General features: G+C 46.6%; 1 protein-coding gene across 2 annotated transcripts in view; it reads right to left on the reverse strand.

Moving 5' to 3' along the window:
- ACTN4 (actinin alpha 4) overlaps positions 1-17416 on the reverse strand; it is a 114955-nt gene extending 97539 nt beyond the window's left edge. Inside the window, exon 1 of one of the 2 annotated variants that reach the window (XM_084814870.1) lies at positions 17148-17416. In XM_084814870.1, coding sequence (XP_084670996.1) covers positions 17148-17288 — 141 coding nt within the window. In that variant the 5' untranslated portion in view covers positions 17289-17416. The remainder of the gene's footprint in view (positions 1-17147) is intronic. The other variant, XM_084814869.1, reaches the window with a different exon arrangement.
- Positions 17417-22460: the final 5044 nt, after the last annotated feature.

Raw genomic sequence — 22460 nt, forward strand, 5'->3', positions numbered from 1 at the left:
CATCAAGAGTTTTCAGAGAGAGCAGATACATTGGGAGGCATTTGGCTGAGCCCCTGAAGCTTTTACTTCTAGGGAAGAGAAATCCAACAAGCTGGAGAACCAATGGGGCTCATTATTATGCACGCATTTTGCTTCTTAGTCTCTCTCACCTCAGCCAAGAACTTACTCAGTGATGTTAGCCAGGCCACTCACTCTCAGCCTCAAACCCTACCACCATCCATACTGGCAATGCAATCATAACAAGCAGGTCCTGCAATTAAATGTTGCAGTGAGAATTCAGGTTTCCAGACACTGAAATGGATCCAGAAAATCAGTCTCATCCAACAGTGCCTGAACATCAGCCTCTATCGATCTGCCAAATCCTCCTTTAAAAGCCATTCATACTAGTCACCATCACCACAGCTTATGGCACTGAACTCCATAATCCTGAACTGTGTGAAATACTTTCTTTTGCCTGTCTTGAATCTACTATCAATTCCATTATGACCATGAATTACAGTTTTATAAGGGGGAGGGGAGTCTATCAAATATCCTCATGTTATTAGATTTCATAATTCCCTCTAAAAACAAACTCAGGTCGTAGAGTGCCTATCATTTTGGAAGAAAACAGGTCAATCCTCAAATAAAGAGGCAGCTTCTACATCCTTGGAAGGCTCCCAAGGCATGCAAAACTATATAAGTGTGCAAATTAACAGAAAGAAAGCCACCAAACAGCCTACTGATGGCAGAGCATACTGAATGAGTCTCCAGGACCCATAGAAGGTTGAGCGTTAGTTGGAAAAGAAAATTGTGGGAGGGAACTGGCCTGCCTGAGTCCCTAATGGTTTATTGCAAGGGAAAGCAATTGTGCCCCTCCAGATGTATTGAACTACAACTCCCATATGCTGCAGCCAGCATGGCCAATAAACAGATTATGGCAGTTGTAGTCCAAAACTTCAGAAGGGCAACATGTTACCTACCCCTGCCTTTTTCGATCCTGAGAGGAGGGCACAATTGGTTGGCACTTTGAACACAAACTCTCCTGGGGATAAGTGTACATTGCAACATATTGTTGCAGTTCCCACTTGTAAACCTCTATTGTATCGTGTCCCCCACCCTCCGCTTGACTTTTTTTTCCCCTATAAGGAGTCTGAAGTGTTTTAGCCTATCTTACAAGATTGTGGCAAGTATTACTTAGAACACACATGAAGTGCTTTGAACCCACAAAACACACCAGGTAAATGCTAAATATTCTCAGCCATTGTTTCACTGGCAAGACATATTTGCTATTCATCTCACCCCCCACGCACACACAGACACACAAGGTGGCCTGTTGCTCAGCCTTCGGCCCCAGAAATCCATATCAGGAACTTGCATCCTCCCACACAGCAGTGCTTGGCGATGCTAGCCAAGCCACTTCAGCAAGTTTACTCTTGTATCAAGCTCATCTGAAGTGCCACTTGGAACGAAACCACCTTCTCTATACCTTTGCCATGAAAGGGGATAGAACAGGAACTACTAAAGCACCCCAGCTGCACATCTCTGCCTGGGCAGGCAATGATGGTAGCTAAAGGCCTGCATGGGGAACATGAGGAGTTTGTGCCTTGCTATGAAGTACAGGTTTTTCATTTAACCGTTATGGCTTAAAGGAATCCAGTTGAAGATGTTTCTGGTGCTGGAGGCAAAAAATCCAAACAGTGCCCACACATACCAAGAATAAGGGGCATGACCAATCCTCACTGAGATGAACAGAAGATGCGCAAGAGCAGCCAGTAGGCTGTCCTCCTCAGATCTGTGAGCCTCCTGCTCTGCTGCCCTTAATGGCACCCAAGATCTGCTGTCCAAGGTGAGCCACTTCAGCTAGGGCTGCCTCTGAAGAAATCACACTTAGCTCAGCAAAGTTGCCTCAAGTCAAGGGAAGCAGCATGCCATCACTGCCAACACTGTAGTTGGGTTACATCTGAATAGATCCTACAGCCAGTTCACTTTTGAAGTGAAGGAGAACCCTGGTCCGTAAAATGTCACAGGCCAATGTTTCACAGAGCAGCATACTTACAATCAAAGCTTCTTTTGTGCTGGTAGCAATACAGTTCTCTTGAACCTGGCCTCATCCTGCACCTCTGCTCCCTTCCCGATTTCACCTCTGCCCCATCACCTCTGTCTCTATGGTAATCCCAGGTGTCCACTGGAGATTCAAGTCCTACCTGCAGGCATGATGTTGCTACTCCAGCAAGTGCATTAGACTCAGTACAGGACCAAAACATTTTGCTGCTTGAAGCAAAACTCAAATGGCACCCTCACAGCCAGGGCCAACACTTTAATAAGTCTTATAGTACAACTCAGACACCAGTTCCTAGCTTCGTCTACCCTCCACCCCCTTCCTGATGCTGCCTGATGTGGATGGCTTCACCCTGCTACATGGCAGGGTTGGCCCTGATCAGACTGGAAGGTAGTGGTGGTGTCCACTCCTGTTTATGTTTCTAACACTCACGGCTGTATTGCAGGAAATAATATCAATGCCTTTTAATGTACCTGGTAACCAAAGCTGAGAGGGGAATGCAACTCCCAATGGCTTCTAGTTCATGTCTATATGCACCTATTGCACACAGGCCTATTTGCTATTCTAGGCTATAGCCACTTGGCTACTCAGCTGTGGAGACTAATACTTGCTTCCAGGTGACCAGATAGAGATTTTTGTAAACTATAAGATATGTATATATGTGTGTGTTACTTTCAGCCATTTGTGTACAGGTGGGCTCATAAGATGTTTTGTGAGCTAGTCATTTTTGTAGACTTATTTGTAAAGCTATGCTATTTCCCCTATGCATAGCCCCCTAGATGAAGTTTGGGGGCATAATCCATTCCCTCCTGCACTGCTGGAGAGGAGCCCCACTGGGTGCTTAATATAACTCTTTAACCACTCTCTGAAAGCCCACAAATAGCACTTGCTGGATAAGTTGCTGGATCCAACTATGGAAATACAGGTGAGCCTCCTATTGTACATAACACGTGTGTGAATTCCAATGTGTTGGGATTATGCATTGCCTGGCTTAGGGACAGCAGGGAGGGGGGAGGATTTAAAGGTCTCTATAACATCTATGGGAAACCCCTCCCATAAAAGCCGCAGCTCAGTGGTAGAACACATGCTTTGCATGCAAAAGTCCCAGCCTGGAAAAACTGAAACCCTGGAAAGCTACTGCCAATCAGTGGTGATAATACTGGGCTAAACAGACCAATGGTCTGACTCAGTGTAAGGCATCTTCCTGCATTCCTAAAAGCCACAAGGGGCGGGGCGGAGAGACACACCAGGCTATCAGGAAGCAATTTTATACAAACTAGTCAGAACTTGAGTTCTTGCAGCACACAGTTTTCTATAATGCAGCATCTTGCTTTATGAACAGTCCCGTACCACACACACTCCAAGCTGTGTTTAGCTTGCCGTGTATACAAAGCCCAGACCCAGGAGCCATGTAGGAGGGATTCCCACTGAGGTACAGGGGGTTGCAATATGCAGCATGTCCAATTAAGGAAGAACCACCAGCAGAGCTAATTGCCCTCTTTTCAACTGGGGGTATATTTTGCTCTGCAGTTTGATGCCTTAACTGCTGGTTGCACTGAAGTAAGGCAACAGTCACAGCTGGATGAGAGGATTTTTTTTGATGCAGCTCTCCAAATTCTCATGATTTCCTTCGCCCTCCCTCAGAAAAGGATTTTTCCTTCTTCCCAAGCTGAAGATTTCTAGATCTAAATATAATTTGACAATATTTGTAAAGTTACATCATGGGAAATCAAAAGGTAATTCTCTACATTTGCCAAGGGAGGAGTGTAAGGGGCAGGGGTCGGGGAAGAACAGTTAAAAGAGGAGCAGAAACCAGGGAGGAGAGAAGAGAGGAAAACTGGATTTAGGTTACGGAGCACTGTACAGAAACACTGCTTTAATTATACATCCAGCTATGAAAGTTTTAGTAGATAAGGCTTCACTCAACTGGCATGTTCTTCTGAAAGCAAAGGGTGGAAGAACAAGGACAGCTTTGGGACCCCCCAACCCAATGTCATACTTGGCAGAAAGAAAGAAAGAAAGAAAGAAAGAAAGAAAGAAAGAAAGAAAGCGAGCGAGGGCCTCCACTGCTATGTGGCTGGGGAGGAAAAGTAGGGCAGCTGCCATGTTTGCTGTGCACGCACTCTGATACTGCTTTGCAGTATTTGACAAGCACATGCAACACCTGGAGCCTTAACAGGAAAGACCAACAGAGTGAAGTAACCTTATTTTTGCAGAATACTGAGAGAAGCCACAACAGCTCTATCCCTCGGCAGGGGGTGGGAGGGATACCACTAATTCGCAGCTGAATTTACAATGGAGGAGGATTAACTTCCTCAGTCCTTTCTGTTCCATCACTTTGGAACAGAACTGCTGCTCTTTTATGAAGGATGTTTTTGAGTGAGTGCCAGCAATCAGGTCAAATAAGGGGCTAAGTCTCCACTTGGACTCTGATACCATGTGCACAGGCCTGCAGAATGTGGCACCAGCTGTGCCATGATGTAGTGATTCCTACCATGGGAGGTGGGCGCAGGTCTAGCAGGAGAGCCAGTGCAGATGAGGCCACTAATACCCTGCACTTAAGAATAGTGTTAAGATGCTGTGCCAGGGTAACCCAAGTTCTGCCAGAAGGAAAAAACTGGATTCTGTGGCCCTTATAAATTATGCTATGGGTCTCTTATCTGGCATAGTTTAGTTGTCTTCTGTTAATCATGCGGGGGAGGAGCCAGGAGGCATCCAAGACAGAAAAGACCCAGCCTCTAGAACTCTTATTCAGCCATATTTGGGGCTTCCCAGATATTATCAGGCATAGCCCACATGTTCTCAGGTATGTCTTTGCAATCACTAAGGGCAGGAAACTTGTGAGTTTTGCATGAAGATGAATCCTGATCCCAATACCACTTCTTGCAGCTGTGCAGAACCACAGCTTCAGTAACAGCTTTGAACAGGGCACTGTGCTTCTGTACCCCTCACAACAGCAGCAGAGAAAACTGAAGAGCATGCTACTGAAGGGCCAAAACATCTTACAGCAGATCACCATGGCCACCATCTCCATAATTTTTTTTTTTTTTTTAAGTGATGGGGGAGCAACCCTAGGGCCGCTAGACAGCAGCTATATGGCCATAGGATATCTGCTTTTCCAGGACTGTGCTTCTCCTGCCCTGCATTGAATAGGCAGTCGCCTCTGAGTTCGGAGGCGGCCGCCTATCCCCATAGGATTGCACCCTAAAATTATGAAAGTTGTATTTCAAACCAGTCACCCCGTGATTTAGATACAACCGCTCAGGCCACCTGTCTCTCAGCACTTTGAACAGCTGAGAATAGATCAGCATTCACTTCAGACCAAAACACTCAGCTACTGAAAGGATAAAGCCACACCAGGAAGCATCTACTAACCAATGATGGTCCCTACAATGCTCATATGGCACCACAGCATCAAGGCATCTACCAGGGAACTTCCTGGTATAACATTGGTCTCAAAGGGCTACATTCATATAAGTGCATGGAGGCTCTTCTCTGATTTTACTCTGTATCTAAGAACAGGAGATTATGATGATGAAGATGTTGAATTTCATTTCTATACTGCCCAATAGCCGAAACTCTCTGGGTAGTTCACAATTCAACACTTCCTAGGCAGTCCTCATCTAATTCCGAAAACACAAGGGTGTTCTAACCCCATGCAGAAGAAACTAGTGTAGCAAACATCCCTATTCCCACAAGAAGATTATCTGTCCCAGCCTCAGAGATTTGTGGCCAGAATGTCTCTTTACCGAGGGGAAGAGCACATGCAAGCAAAGAACCTGCCAGGCGCTATGGGATTGTGCTGTGGCTAAGAACATTGGAATAGGGCAGGGCAAAAGTTTATCTCTGATACCTGCAGTAGGAGACCAGCAGAGCAGTAAATTCGGAGTTCTTCTACAAGTGGTATGTAGAACAATGTTTAGGCTGGAATTCAAACAGCACCTTGCAAATGCTTAAGGTGTTCCAGAGGCCCCTCAAATGCTTCTCGGCAGGGGTCTTCCTGGGCTTCAGGAGCAGCTTTTGAGGGGGGCTGTGATGGGGAGTAGCAGAAAAGCACCAGTGCATGCATAGAACTCTAGACAGCTTTCTGGATCCCAGCTTCATCTGCAACACACCCTATCAAATTGCAAGGCAGAACACGCAAGAACCATTTAAATCTGAACACACGGTTTCACTGACATTTAGATGTGGGAAATGCAAAAACATCCTACTTAATCATCACGAGAAAGGGGGCTAATCTCCATCGCAAGGCTGAAGAGAGGATAAAATGGGACAGGAAAACCACATACTCCTCAGAGGAAGGGCAAGATAAAAATGTGATAAAATAGATAGCCTTGGCAGCCCTGATCAGCAGCCACCTGCTTAGTTGCCCCACAGTCCTCATCTCTGAAGCTGGAAAAGCTGGAGAGAGACTGCAGGAATTAATATCTGACCAGCTTCGAACATGGCATAAGAAGCAACTCTCAGGCTGGAACGACACATTTCCCAAAATGTAGGCTGCCACCAAAACAGCAACTGTGTACTTCCTTCTCCCCCTCTCTTTGTAGCATTTAATACAACTTGCTGTGTGTCATGACACCACGATATTATGCCTTTTCTTGCAGCTACTTCACATCACTGGCTGGTAAGGTGAAGAGATGCATAGCATCATGACACAGAGCAAATTCTACTAAACATTACAAGGATGGGGGAAGAATGAGATACATAACTACCATCTTCAGTGGCAGTCATGTATTGTAGGGTGATCAAACTCAGGCTCATGGACCACTTTCCTGACCTTTCTCTTCCATCAGGTGGTTGACAAGGTATAATACCATGTTCATCTGTACCTGGGATCTCCTTCAACTCACCATGCATCCCCAAATTAATACACTTAAGGGAGATCCTGGATACAGGTGAATGTAATATCCCACTTGATCAGACATTATGGGTCAAGGAGAAGGGAACAGCAAAAGCTGGCAGGAAGAACAAGGGTGTGTCTGAGCAAGAGATTCACTTCTTCTCATAACCTTAACAGAAAGCAACGTCCTTAAAACCAACTAAATAAGGGCTACAATCCGAATGTTGCTGACCATGGGGCAGACAGATTTTTTACTTCACTTCCTGATTCTATGCATGTTTCCAGGCTGTCAGCATTCTTGGATCAAACAGGTCAAAGTCTGCCCCCATGGACTTTTTGATTTTTAAGTATTGCTTCTTTCAAACAGGAGTGTGAAACTGGACTGTTGACCTAGAAACCATTAGAAGCAAGATAAGATTTACCAAGTTCCTAATGGGGGGCTGGAGGGAGGAGAGAAGTAAACCTAATCGAGTCACTCTGGTTTGTTGGCATTCGTTTGCTTCCCCCAATTCAACTTCAGGATTTGGCTTTCTTCCTCACTGCAACAAGATATCTGAATACTAGGCGAGGAGCAGGAGATGAGAACTTTCAAAAACAAAAGGCTCTTGGAACAGAGGGAGTATTCAAAAAAATCTGATCTTTGTGTAAGAAGTTGTTCTACCTGTCTTGTGAACGAATGTTGCTTTTTGCGTCTGCAGCTGTCTCCTTATATGGAAAGGAAGCACAGATCTGAGAGAGGAGCCAAAGCAAAGGAACAAGAAATGGGGGGGGGGCACTTCCAAGTCCAATGTATGTAGCAGTGTATATCATTCAACACCTCTCAAATTAATATAGTGAGGCAATACACAGGTATACAGCAAGCACCATAGGAGGAAATCTGCAAGTGGTCTCTTGAATCATATTGGAAATGGAGGTCATTGAAATTCTGGAGATGACGAAAGAAGGCCTTGCTAGGATGACCCATGCACAGCAGTCTCCTATTCACAAGGAAAATTTGTGTCATTCATAAACAATTGTTACTACTTTCTCAAAGGCCAAGAAATGGTCAGAAGCAGGCTTGAAAATAACCACTTGCCTGCAGCAAGTTAAGAATTGGTTCCAGGCAATCAAAGGAAGGATGCTTTACAGAAAAAAGCTGACTCTGTTTTCAGGTCAGAAATTACCAACACAGGAATGTTTAAGGCTAGCACATTTTGCGGATTTGCAAAAGTGGTTTAAAGGCTCCATAGATATCCCCATTTGTGTCTTCCATAGTTTCAGTCACTTTGGGGCAAGCATCATCAATGCATTATGGATGTTGCCTTGAAGAGGCAGTGCTGGACTTCTCTCCAATAAAGGGGAAATTCTGCCTGAGTCTCCAGAGATCTGCTGTAAGTCAGAGGAGACAATACAGAGACCACTGGCCTACCTCAGTATAAGGCAGCATTCCTCGTAATTCAGCCCTGCTGATGCCACCTAGAAAGGTGTGCTTGGCAGAATGCAAGCCACTTGATAAAAAATATGAACAGGGGCAGGATTTTGGCACACATAGCTGGCTGGTGGGCAGCTCCTAGTGGTTTGGCTTGTAGCCCCTTTAGCTCTACTCCCACATCCCAGCCACATGCAGAGTGGAAAGGGGACAAGGCTCTCTTAGTCATCTTAAGCAGTACCGAATCTAATCCTCTGCTTCCACCCCCCCACCACCATAGATAATCAGTGCTTCTGAAGACCATTTAACTCCCAGATTGGGAATTCCCAATTTGAGGATGTGTGCATGACACCTGCTTGTATGAAGGCACCTCCCCGTGGACTGGGGTGTGGGGCCATGCAGAGCAGCTACCACCGCAAGAGCTAGTAGCTTCTTTTGGAGCTAATGTTTAGAAAGTGCAACAGATGCCTCCAATGAAGAGCTAATTCCTCCAAATGCACTGGAATTTATTCTATTTGGACTAATGAATTTATCTCCCGCACTAGTTGTATTTCTGTTTATCTAGGCTTGTGAACAGCCACTTGCCTCGGTTGAATAAGAACCACTTCCAGAAGACCAGTCAAGGAAACGTTTAGATATTAGGTTGTTTTTATATGTTAATTGCCCTTTACATATTACATCCCTGCTGATGAGAGTTGCTTTTCCATGGGTTTATCCCATGGCATGCCTCCAATGATAAAGGCCAACAAATAGATGGGTGGAGCCAAACACGTATGTGCCAGTTCTGGGGAAGAGACACATACAATGGCTCCTGCCCACATCTTTACAGGCTTTTCACCTTTAGAGATGCACTGTGGGATGAACCCATGGAAAAGCAGCTCCCAGAAAAGCAAGGCTCTAAGGTGCAAAGGGCACCTACGCAACATAGGCATATGAGGGCAGGCAGGCCAATACATGTTTGTGGACCAGTAACTTTTGCAGTTTTCAAGGCCACAAATGCAGAGTCCTATTAAGTCATCTCTTTATGCAAGTTCTAGTTTCTTTTTGACCAAACAGATGTTTACATCCCTTTAATTCCTCCTTGCAGAAAGTCTACATGTACACTTGTTTTCATCTGGCAAAATGCTTTAATGTGGCTTGTTAGCATGGAGCAAAAGGGAGGGGAGAAAGAGAGCCAGCTCTCAACCTGTTAAGTAAAGTAGTTAACTATAATCCTCTACAACCACTCAGCTCCTCTCAGCACAGGCTTGTGCTCTAGACCTGAGTCAGCACTGTTGGAACTTGGCACCCCAGAAAGTGCTAATATGTAACCCACCTCAGCTGGGATGTCTTGGTTTCCTGGACATGCTCCAATCAAATGAAATTTAAATCATGATTTGCTACATAGGCAAGCTAATAAGAGATGATTCATCTGCCTGGTCTTCAAACCAGCTCAAGCAAAATAAAAGCTTTTCATTCAGTGCTTGGCTATGGCTTCCAAACCACCAGAAACTTGGAAGCAGATCCCCAAATGTACATGCACGATTTATGGTCTCTGCCCTGTAGGAGGAGGGTGGGGGAAAGGTTAATGTGCCTTAGAAAGCAGCATTTGACTTTTCAGCACTGTACAACCACCACAGTGTCCACTAATTTTGTTCACTCTTCTTACCGAAAATGTTCTCCCAGACCAGGAAGTTTGTGAAACACACAACTAGAATATAGATGGGTTTTGGTTTATTTTCAACAGTTTGGACTGGACAACAAAGGAGATGCAACAGCTACATGATGCTATTGAAATGGTGCATAGCCAACATTCTAATACAGACCCACTTTCACCCCACACTTCCCATTCCTAAAACCGGACACATACCAACCATAAAATGTACACAACTCATACACATATGGACACACACCCTGCTGAAGTCACTGCATGTAGTCTTTTTCTGAGCTGCAACATCTTGCTGCCCCTTCACTCCAACAGTCATCAAGAGAAAGTTAGTAACCCTCTGGGGAGGCCTCCAACTGAGCCCACTGTATTTCAGCAGCAGAGTGAAGGATTTGAAAATGCCATTTGTTTCTCATAGCTTTACAGAGCTTACTAGGAGGTGGTTCAAGAGCCCTGTGGGCTGCACCTGCCATTTTGGACTTCTCCTGCCTGCCCATTCCTAATTTCACACACATGATCAGCCTTCAGCCTACTATCTTACAAATGATGCAACATCTGTCTGCTTGCCACCCACCTCTGGCTACTCAGCAAATGGCAACTGCATCCCGACTAGCCTGCTTACATCAGTAGATAATCAGAGCCTGGCCCGGCCAATTAAAGCCCGGGCTAGAAACATGAAGCTCCCTCCACAGCAATTTCCAGGCCAGAAACAGAGTTGGCTGTGTGCGCGGCTCTGGCTTCCTTTGGCCTTGAAGTGCTCAAGTGAGTGGAACAGGGGATGGGCAACCATTCCTTAGAGTTTTGGTCAGACCGCAAGTTTTGCCTGACCCAAGGTTTACTAATGCCAGATCACCAAACTGAACATATACCCTTCTTTCAGCAAGTAGAATGGAGCACATGTCCCTAAATCACCAAACACATGTGCCAAAATGGATACATTCTTGCATTCCCCTGCCTCCCCGCCCCTCCCCCCACAATATGGCCTAACTGCATTTGCAACTTTTGATATCAACCCAACATTGATTCAAACTCAAAAAACTGTTAAGTGTTAGTCTGCTGCATTTTCTCAGGTCTTCACTCTAAAAGGAAAGAACCTCCATTCTCAAGTAGAGTTAGCCATGTGGCCAGCATCCCTAAAAAATTAAATCCAACTATTAAAGACCTCCAACCAGCCCATCAAATCAACTTACATGCTTAAAAACAGTGAGATTTTAAACCTGCTAGTTTCTGAACCTTTATTATGTTACCACTGCATTTTCATGTTCCTCTTGGCAACTTAGAAACTTAACACAGATATTCAGGATTTAATGTTTTAAAACCTCCATGCTGAACAAAATCATTTTTGGGTCACATGAAAAGGGGCTGTATGCCTTGTCCAACTATTTCAAACAGTAGTTATATTTCTCAGTATGAGGCAACCATTACATATAAAGGCGGCAATGTTGTTCAACACCAGCACACCTTACAGTAGTCACTCATGCACCTTTAAGATATCCTGTCCCCAGCCACAAGCAACAGGAATGCACACAACACAGGAATGTCACACACTGTTCAAATATTGGCACCAGTGTGGAACTTGAGCGGGTGGCAATATACACCCTTCCTCGACCTTGTGGTCCCTTTTCACTGCTGCTGGAAGTTCCTGCTCCCTTGCTTTGAATAATGTCGACTTGGATGCATAAATACAAAATTCATCACAAAAGGTGCCTATTTTTCACTTAAAATCAATCAAGCCATGGTTTTAAAACCAAGGATATGTATCTGAAGACATCACACCCTTTCTGCTTCCAAAATGACCCTCAAACCTCATTCAGTAAATATGAGTAAATGTCCCTAACACATATGGTGTTTAGGGGGCTGTCAAAACCTCAATGTACAATGCAGCTTTGCATTGGGGGGTGTCAGTTTCTTCAACATTTGGGGTAAAACTAACCATCACAAGAGGCTTGACATTCCCCCAATCTTTCAGCGACATGAGGGGGGTGGGGGACCTGCCAACAGCCAGATTTTTTTAATCACACAACCAAAGAGTAACTGGGTTGCTTTTTTTCAAAAAAGAAATCTGAGCTCTGGTTGAGAATATGACTTAAAGGATGCTTGTCAAAGTTTGATTAGCACAGAAGCAGTAGGAGTCTCTCTAGCCAAACACTTTTCCATAACAATGTCTGAACAAGAGGCCCCGAGTGATACTGTGTATAGCTTCAGCCAAGCAGGACTGAAATGGCTATGTAAAATCGATTCCAGATGACTACCTAACTGTACATCCGATTCATAAAGGGGAGGCTCAGTTTGTTTGTGTCAGGACATTTCAGGAAGTTGTCATGGAGCAAACTGGAGGAAGAAAGGGAGTGCCAGTTCTCCAAGCGCAAAGCAGGAAGCCCAGGAGAGACTCAGACAGTTGCAAAGGGGCTAAGTATGAGAGTCAGGACATACCCAGTTCGAATTCCATCTCACCCTTTATCTCGCTGTGAGACCTTATGTAAGCCATAAGCTTCCAGCATTTGCATCATCCCAATCTGCAATATGATCATGAGTGCACACGCACACACACACCTCTTTACAGGACTATTGTATGGTTGACTAAACGCAGAAGACGTACTTTGAACACTGTAAAATCCTAAGTTAAGTGTCAAGTTATGGTGTGTGTTCTTCTCTAACCTTCCAGGCCTTGTGCATGGCCTGAACGCAGCAATGGATTCCACCCCACCCCCTTTCTTTGATCTGTCCCAGACCAAGGATGAGAGAAGAGGCCAGCTATTGTTCTGCTGTGTCATAAATTTTCCTTGCTGAAACTAGAAAGGGGGACACTTTATACAATTTGTAGAATGCTGGACTGCAGAACTTCAGGCTGCAGGTGAGGGTGGTATGTATGTATGCCAGAAGTTCTTCGCACAGAGCAAACTAGTATTATCAGGGTGCAAGTTTCCATACCCTAGCCTCTCCCCTCCCTCCCAAAGTGCTGCTTTCCTATGCGCAGGGAGGTATGTGGAAGCATTCAAACATGGAGCCTGACACACAAACCTCTCCATTCTGCAGCCTGAAGTAGTAGAATCCAGGAAGGGTTTACACTACTCTGATTCTGCCAATCGCAGACATCCAAATGTTACATCCTAGGGGAGGGGTGGGGAGGAGGAAGAGTGAAGCCATGCCCCATGCAACACCTTGAACAGCCTCTAGAATAGAAGAGCCTCCTTAGGGTGGAAGCCATATGTTGCCTGGAATGCTTTGCTCTTAGCTGCACTCTCCCATAAAAATAGCTCCAGTGCCACGTCACAGTGACAAGGCTGATTCAAAGCATGTAGCCAGGTGTAGCGGGTGGAGCTATGCTACTGTACAGGGTTTAAGAGGCTGCACCTCCTCCTCCTTCCATTCCCCCGCCCCCCCAGCAACCGTTACATGAACAGGCTTTTGGAAAGAGACATCTGCATTCCCTCCAGGCCACAGCTATGCCAGAAAACATGGGAAAGTCATTAGCAGCGCTGAACTGGCTCTCGTTCAGGAGCGCACATAAGTCTAGTGGCTACCACTTTGGTATCTTGATTTCAGTCCTGCTCTCGTTGGGGGTGGAAACCTTGGAAGCCTGAGGTTCGTTACATGCATTTGATCAACACATGCTCATTCCATTAAGAGTGATATTCCTGCGGGGAGTTTTCCTCCTGCCAACTCAGAGCCTAAAGGGTCCCGTGCCTCCTTGAATTTGGCTCCAATGTTCTTAGCTCAGCCTTAAAGACAGTGTGCAATTAAGATAATTAAACTAAATAGCAGATGGCCACTTCGGCTTCACCACTGTTTGCCCTACAGAATTCAAAACGAAACAAATGCAACATCCTCAACTGCCTTCTGAGGAGTCATATTCTTCCAAGGTCTTGGAGTAATTCCGCAGGTAGAGGGTGGAAGGATATTTTCTTCCTCATTGCACTCAACAAAATATTGAGGTCTCCAACAACTATTATGTCAGTAGGATTCTGTAATTCAAGTTCTCTATGCCTTGAGAAGGAGAGGTACACCATCCGGAGCAGCTTGAAGGGAGATTGGATCAATACAGGCATGGAAGATTGTGTGTGTGTGGGGGGGGGACGACGACTCCAGTCTAAACTGCTTATCAGAAAAATAATTAAATCACTACATAGCTGCTACCCATCAGTTTAAAGATCTAGCCAGTTTGAAAGCACCCTGGTGCATTTGCTCAAAATAGTTATAATACTGAGCATTTCTATAGCACTTAAGTGTGCTCATATATATTCCCCCAATAATCCTTACAATAACCCCATAAGGTAGGTCGGTATTATTGCAAATGGAGAAGGGGCACCAAGGCTGAGGCACACTGAGGCCACCCACCAAGTTCACGGAAAAGGCGAAACTTCAACCAGACATGTCTGGGTTCACAACTCTGCCCTTGAGCTACTGTAGCCCTTATTCTCTAGAAACCCACAAACTATACAATTTACAAAGGTTACAGACATCAACACACGTGTCTCAGATCCAAGAGGCACAAGGTGGCAGGGGGTGGGGGGATGCCTAAAGGTCTAAACTGGTCTGTCTGTGTTCATCTTAAGTCTCTCTTCCCCCACCCCACCCCCATGTGTGCATGCACACAGGCACACACACAGCACATGCCTTTTAACACTGAGCAAGCTAGAGGGGGGCTTGCCACAGTAACAGCACATACAGCTTGAGAACTCTGTCTGCCCCAAGCAAATTCCACATCACAGGCCACAGAAATGGGAGTAGAAATCCTGGCTGCCTAGCAAGAGACCAAGAACAATACTAATCAGTGCTACTGGACATAACAGCTGACCTCAGGGATGTGGCTAAAAACAGCAGGGAAAACCAGGCAGGGGGAATCAGGGGAGTTTTTGTACATGTCCAATAATACCACACAATTTAGCAATCATGTGTAAGCAGTGCCCAGGCGAACACATGATTTCTTCTTCATCATCATCACGGTTATAAAGTGCCTGAAAATGTCTTGCGCTCTGTACAGATATTTTTTTAATTAAAAGAGTCTCTACTACTAATACAGACCAGACACATTCCAGGGGGGCGGGGGGGAGAAGTAAAGAAAAAACAGAGGGACACTGTGTGTACAAGGTGGAAACTCTCCCTTTCACAGCACTCACTGGCAAGGGAACCTCTTTTGGGAGGGAAGCAAGGAGAGAGAGCTGCTCTGTGGGGACAGTTCCATGTCACCCATAAAACCAGGACATGTAAAGACCCTAACCAAGTCTGAGCAGCCCGGAGCTCCTGAGGGAGGGGGGATTTCTGTGGTGAGCCGTTTGTAATTAAAAAGCAGTTCCCCAGCAGATGAGTAGGGCAGGAGGATGGGAAAAAGCCATCATTTCCCCCTGCAGCTCCCCCCCCCCCTCCACTGCAGGATGAATCAATCAAGGGAGAATGCTGGGAGGGAGGGATGGCAACAACTGGCTTTTCACCAGGCAAGTTAAGCTGCCCCACCCAGCACGGCCTCTCCTCTTCCTACCCAACCCCCTCCCCAACATTTCCATAGGCAAACACCAGCCACCTTGAGCCAGCCACCATGGTCAGCAGCTAAGCCTCACCCTGCCCTCCGAGCCTCCATCACACAGGTGACTGCTGAGGGCAAGGCCTAGAAGACCAGACCCATAGACCCGCCCCCCTCATCTCTCCACAAAAACTGTGTCACTACCACCCCAACATGCCGTAGTAAGAAACTGTGCTGAAACAGCACCCTCCGCACTGAACCAAAGAGCAGCAGGTTCACACCCTACCCTTCCTATGTGCTAGCTCCCCCCTCATCCTGTTCATCTCCAGTCCCTAACAACTCCTTCTACATTCCATTCTCGACCCCCACCTTACATACTAAACCCTCCCCAAGAAACACACTGCCAGCCCTCAAGACCTGCCCTTTCCCCTTTCAAATCCCACACCTAGAAGACTCTTAAATCATACCCGCCAGCCACCCTCAACCCTCTGAATCCCCCAGAGTTACTCCATAAAGGACTGCACTCCAACATTATCCAGACCAGAAACAAGCTTTCTGAGAATCTAGCTTCCCTTAACATCTCTCTTCAGGGATGCTCTACCCCCTTCCTAGAACAACCAAACTCATTGCAACCCCTAGGATCCCCTGACACACACACACACACACACACACACCCTCAAGATTAAAAACCACCATTTTGCAGCTTCCAGAAAGCCCCTGTCTTCCACACTCCAATCCCTGTACCCCCACTCACCCACCCAGGACTGCCCTTTGTCCACCACTTCTGCATTGCTCCTCCCACCCAGAAGTCCTAAACCTAAAGGTGCCCTTCATCTCATCAAAACTCCAGCAAGTCCCTCTTCTTCCCCCTCCCCTCGAAACATTATCACAGACATACCTGCTTCAGAGTCAAGATCTGGTCACTCAGAAACCCAGCCCCCACCCCACCCCCTTTCCCTTACTTAAGGTCTCAAACACACACACACACACACACACACACACTGAATGCACACCCAGGGCCAAAGACCCACACAGCACTCTTAAAACTGTACACCATTGTCGGGGGCATAGGCACATCCTTTGGCTGTACAGCACCTGGCGCAGTATCAGGCACTTAATAATTACTGTTACCTGATCAATGCTCTCCACTTTATATTCTCATTACCCTCCCCACGGCAGATCATCCCCTCAAAACCCAGTTACCCCATGCCCAATAAGAAAGACTTTACCTCACCCCCGGCCACCAGCACCTTTCCCACTTCTACTTTCTCTATACCGCAAAAGCCTCCTTACCGAGCAAAATTTCTACCCCATATTGTAGGGCAGCTTACAAATAAAAGAATTAGGGACACATAAAAACCGTAACCATGCCCTCGCTCAAGACTAGCTTGCTCTCCTTCCCCTTCGAGTGTTTACTTATTTCTTTATTATAAAAATCTTGTATATATTTTAAGAAGGGCCGCAAGTTATGGAACATTCCGAGCATTTTTAGAATTTAAAAACTTGCACGGATTCAGGCACAGGCGCGCGCACAAGCACACGCAAGACGCAACACACCCCTGCGGGAGAGGAAGCCCGGCCACCCCCTCCCGCCCCAATCCCAGCCCTGGCCTAGGGGTGGGGGAAGGAGAGAGGAGGGCGCACTCTGCACATGCCCAGAGGCGTCCTCCTCTTCGCTCCTTCTTCTTTCCAAGGCGCGCCCAGGCTCTACAAGGTGGAGGAGGCGACGCCTGCCTGCTTCTCCTGCGCGCTCACCTTGCGCTGCTGCTTCTCCCAGGCGGGGTCGAGCAGGAGGTCCCGGTCCCAGTCGTCCTCTTGAGCCATGTAGTCGCCGATGCCCGGCCCGTTGCCGCCGTACTGGTAAGTCGGTTGCCCAGCTGAGTGATAATCCACCATAGTACTGCTCGCTGGCTGACTGGAGCAGGGCGACTGGTGCGCGTGCGCAAGTCCCTGGGACGAGAAGGAGCGCCCAGCTCCGAGCGAGGCGGCGAGCGCGGACCGACTGACGACGACTGGCGCCGCCGCTCGCTAGCGGAGCCACTGCGCCTGCGCGCGGACGCGCGGGCACGCCCCCTTTTACTGGCTCTTTTGGGGGCGCATGCGCTTGAGGAGAGAAATCCGGGGGGGGATAGCACACGCCCACAGAAAAACAAAAACAACACCAGTAACTGTCTCCTCTTTCCTCCCTCCCTGTCTATTAAAAGAACAGCTTCTCGGGAACGGTCGCTAAAGACTGCGCACGCGCGGACTCCCTCGGCTTCCTGCCGGCCACTCTCCGCTCCGCCTCGTCTCTCAAGAGAGGACCTCGGCGCGCCTGCGCAGCACGCCCCGCCCCATCGGGTTCTCCGTCCCGAACGCTGGCGCTGGAGGGTCTGAGCGCCTTTTTGGCATTGCGCATGCGCGGCTGGCCCCAGCGTCCCGTCCTGCCCCTCCCCCCGGGTGCGGGAGGTGGTTCGCGCCTGTTTCTGTGCCTCATGTTTAATACTATATGATACGTTCTTACCTCATTAACAGTTAGCCTAAATTAATAACATTAATTTAAGGAGCACTTTTATTATTAAGACAATTCATATTGATTTTATTGCGCTGTGGATATTAATAAATATTAATGCATTTTGTTGACACATCTAAATAATTTATACTTATTAACAATATTCATTACTATGTATTAGTAGCCACATCATTTGTACGAAAGGGCATTGTTGCTCTGTCATTAATATTAGCATATGGAGTAAGTTTAGTGCCAGATTTCCCTCATGAACAGCGCAAATAATTTCAATACTCTTTTAACCTCATAATTACTCTTGACTCCTCTGAGCTGACACTAGTGCTGGGGATATTCCTGCAGTAAACTGCATGGTGACTAGCTCAGTGGTAGATTATTTTATTTGGGATGCGATCCTATGCAAGTTTAGACAGAAAAAAGCCCTACAGCTCCCGGCAAGGCTGGGAGTTGCAGGCCTCTTCTCTGTCTGAACGTGCATAGGATTGCGCCCTAAAAGTATTTGTGTGCCTCTCCTCAGCCACAAAGGATCGCAGAGCAGCTTACATATAACCAGTAAAACAAGACGGTTTCTCCCTGCAGGCTTACAATCTAAGAAGACACCACACACAAGGAAAGGGTGGGGCGATTTCGCCTTTCAGCGGGGCTTCCCCGCCCAGCCCCCTCTGTACAGCCTGCTGGAGTGGCTGCTGGTGGTGACCGTGCAAAAGAACACAAGAGCCCTGCTGGATAGACCAGGGGTCCATCTAGTCCAGCACTCTGTTCACACAGTGGCCAACCAGCTGTCCATGGGAAACCCACAAGCAGGACAGGAGCGCAACAGCACCCTCCCGCCCAGGTTCCCCAGCAACTGGTGGATCATCTGCTTCTCATGTGCAAGGTCCCAAGTTCAGTCCCTGGTAACTCCAGTGAAAAGGGCTAGGTACTCGGGTAATGAGAAAAAACCCTTCTCTGCCAGAGTAATTTGTATAGGTACAAATTTAAAAACAATTACTGTAATTTAAATAGAGGTACAATTTGTTGTTCAGTCGTTCAGTCGTGTCCGACTCTTCGTGACCCCATGGACCATAGCACGCCAGGCCTTCCTGTCCTGCGCTCTCTCCCGGAGTGTGCTCAGGTTCATATTCATTGCATCCGTGATGCTATCTAGCCATCTCATCCTCTGCCGTCCCCTTCTCCTTTGGCCTTCAGTCTTTCCCAGCATCAGGGTCTTTTCCAGGGAGTTTTCTCTTCGCATTAGGTGGCCAAAATATTGGAGCTTCAGCTTCATTATCTGTCCTTCCAATGAGCAGTCAGGGTTGATTTCCTTTAGGATTGACTGATCTGACCTCCTTGCAGTCCAGGGGACTCGTAAGAGTCTTCTCCAGCACCACAGTTCGAAAGCATCAATTCTTCGGCGCTCAGCCTTCCTTATAGTCCAGCTCTCACAGCCATACATTACTACTGGGAAAACCATAGCTTTGATTAGACGGACCTTTGTCGGCAAGGTGCTGTCTCTGCTTCTTACTATGCTGTCTAGGTTTGCCATAGCTTTCCTCCCAAGGAGCAAGCGACTTTTAATTTCATGGCTACAGTCACCGTCTGCGGTGATCTTGGAGCCCAAGAAAGTAAAATCTGTCACTGCTTCCATTTCTTCCCCTTCTATATGCCAGGAAGTGATAGGGCCAGATGATATGATCTTCGTTTTTTTAATGTTGAGTTTCAAACCAGCTTTTGCACTCTCCTCTTTCACCCTCAACAAGAGGCTCTTGAGATCCTCTTCGCTTTCTGCCATTAGGGTGGTATCGTCTGCATATCAGAGGTTGTTGATAATTCTCCCGGCAATCTTAATTCCGACCTCTGATTCATCCCACCCAGCATTTCTCATGATGTACTCTGCATATAAGTTAAATAAGCAGGGTGACAATATGCAGCCTTGTCGTACTCCTTTCCCAATTTTGAACCAATCGGTTGTTCCATCTCTGGTTCTTACTGTTGCTTCTTGACCCTCGTACAGGTTTCTCAGGAGACAGGTAAGGTGGTCTGGTACTCCCATCACTTTAAGAATTTGCCACAGTTTGTTGTGATCCACACAATCAAAGGCTTTAGCGTAGTCAATGAAGCAGAAATAGACGTTTTTCTGGAATTCTCTTGCTTTCTCCATGATGCAGCGAATGTTGGCAATTTGATCTCTAGTTCCTCTGCCTCTTCGAAACCCAGCTTGTACTTCCGGTAGTTCTCAGTTCGCATACTGCTGAAGCCTAGCTTGTAGGATTTTGAGCATCACCTTGCTGGCATGTGAAATGAGCGCAATTGTGCGGCAGTTTGAACACTCTTTGGCGTTGCCCTTCTTTGGAATTGGAATGTAAACTGACCTTTTCCAGTCTTGTGGCCACTGTTGAGTGTTCCAGATTTGTCGGCATATTGAATGCAGCACTTTAACAGCATCATCTTTTAGGATTTTAAATAGCTCGGCTGGAAGACTGTCATCTCCGCTAGCTTTGTTGTTACTAATGCTTCCTAAGGCCCACTTGACTTCACTCTCTAGGATGTCTGGCTCAAGTTCAGTGACCGCACTATCATGGCTATCAGGGACATTCAGATCTTTCCTGTATAGTTCTTCTGTGTATTCTTGCCACCTCTTCTTAATCTCCTCTGCTTCTGTTAGGTCCCTGCCTTCTTTGTCCTTTATCATGCCCGTCTTTGCACAAAACGTTCCCTTGAGATCTCCAATTTTCTTGAAGAGATCTCTAGTCTTTCCCATTCTGTTGTTTTCCTTGATTTCTTTGCATTGTTCATTTAAGAAGGCCTTCTTGTCTCTCCTTGCTATTCTCTGGAACTCTGCATTCAGTTGGGTATATCTTCCCCTTTCTCCCTTGCTTTTCGCTTCCCTTCTTTCCTCAGCTGCTTGTAAAGCCTCATCAGACAGCCACTTGGCTTTCTTGCATTTCTTTCTCTTTGGGATGGATTGAGTTGCTGCCTCCTGAACAATGTTACGGACCTCCGTCCATAGTTCCTCAGGCACTCTGTCTATCAGGTCTAATCCCTGAAATCTATTCCTCACCTCCACTGTATATTCATCAGGGATATGATTTAGGTCATACCTGAACGGTTTAGTGGTTTTCCCTACGTTCTTCAATTTAAGCCAAATTTTGCAAGAAGCAGCTCATGATCTGAGCCACAGTCAGCTCCAGGTCTTGTTTTTACTGACTGTATGGAGCTTCTCCATCTTTGGCTGCAAAGGACATAATCAATCTGATTTCGATATTGACCATCTGGTGACGTCCATGTGTAGAGTCGCCTCTTGTGCTGTTGGAAAAGAGTGTTTGCTATGATCAGCATGTTCTCTTGGCAAAACTCTATTAGCTTTTGTCCTGCTTCATTTTGTACACCAAGGCCATGCTTGCCTGTTATCCCGGGGATTTCTTGACTTCCTACTTTAGCATTCCAATCTCCTATGATGAAGAGGACATCTTTTTTTGGTGTTAGTTCTAGAAGGTGTTGTAGGTCTTCATAGAACCGATCAACCTCAGCTTCTTCGGCCTCAGTGGTTGGGGCATAGACTTGAATTACTGTGATGTTGAATGGTTTGCCTTGGATTCGTACTGAGATCATTCTATCATTTTTAAGATTGTACCCCAGTACTGCTTTTCCCACCCTTTTGTTGACTATGAGTGCTACTCCATTTCTTCTAAGGGATTCTTGCCCACAATAGTAGATATGATGGTCACCTGAATTAAATTCACCCATGCCTGTCCATTTTAGTTCGCTGATTCCCAAAATGTCGATGTTCAATCTTGCCATCTCATGTTTGACCACCTCCAGCTTACCTTGATTCATTGATCTGACATTCCAGGTTCCTAAACAGTATTGTTCTTTACAGCATCGGATTTTCTTTTCACCGCCAGACACATCCACAGCTGAGTGTCCTTTCGGGTTTGGCCCAGCCGCTTCACTCTTTCTGGCGCTACTTGGAAATACCCTCTGCTCTTCCCCAGTAGCATATTGGACACCTTCCAACCTGAGGGGCTCATCTTCTGGCGTCATCTCTTTTAGCCTTGTGATACGTTCCATGGGGTTTTCTTGGCAAGAATACTGGAGTGGGTTGCCATTTCCTTCTCCAGTGGACCACATTTTGTCAGAACTCTCTGCCATGACCTGTCCGTCTTGGGTGGCCCTGCACGGCATAGCTTATGGCTTCACTGAGTTACGCAAGCCCCTTCGCCACAACAAGGCAGTGATCCATGAAGGGGAGAAGTACAATACTCCTTCCTAAAGGAAATCACCCCTGAGTGTTCATTGGAAGGACAGAGCCTGATGTTGAAGCTGAAATATTTTGGCCACCTAATGTGAAGAGAAAACTCCCTGGAAAAGACCCTGATGCTGGGAAGGACTGAAGGCAAAAGGAGAAGGGGACAGCAGAGGATGAGATGGCTAGATAGCATCACGGATGCAATGAATATGAACTTGAGCACGCTCCGGGAGAGAGCGCAGGACAGGAAGGCCTGGCGTGCTATGGTCCATGGGGTCACGAAGAGTCGGACACGACTGAACAACAACAATACTCCTCCCCATAGTGGGGATGA

Source organism: Heloderma suspectum, chromosome 10 (assembly GCF_057233095.1).
Source record: "Heloderma suspectum isolate Gila_16-S chromosome 10, 16-S_ref, whole genome shotgun sequence".
In the NCBI taxonomy this organism is placed as follows: domain Eukaryota; kingdom Metazoa; phylum Chordata; class Lepidosauria; order Squamata; family Helodermatidae; genus Heloderma; species Heloderma suspectum.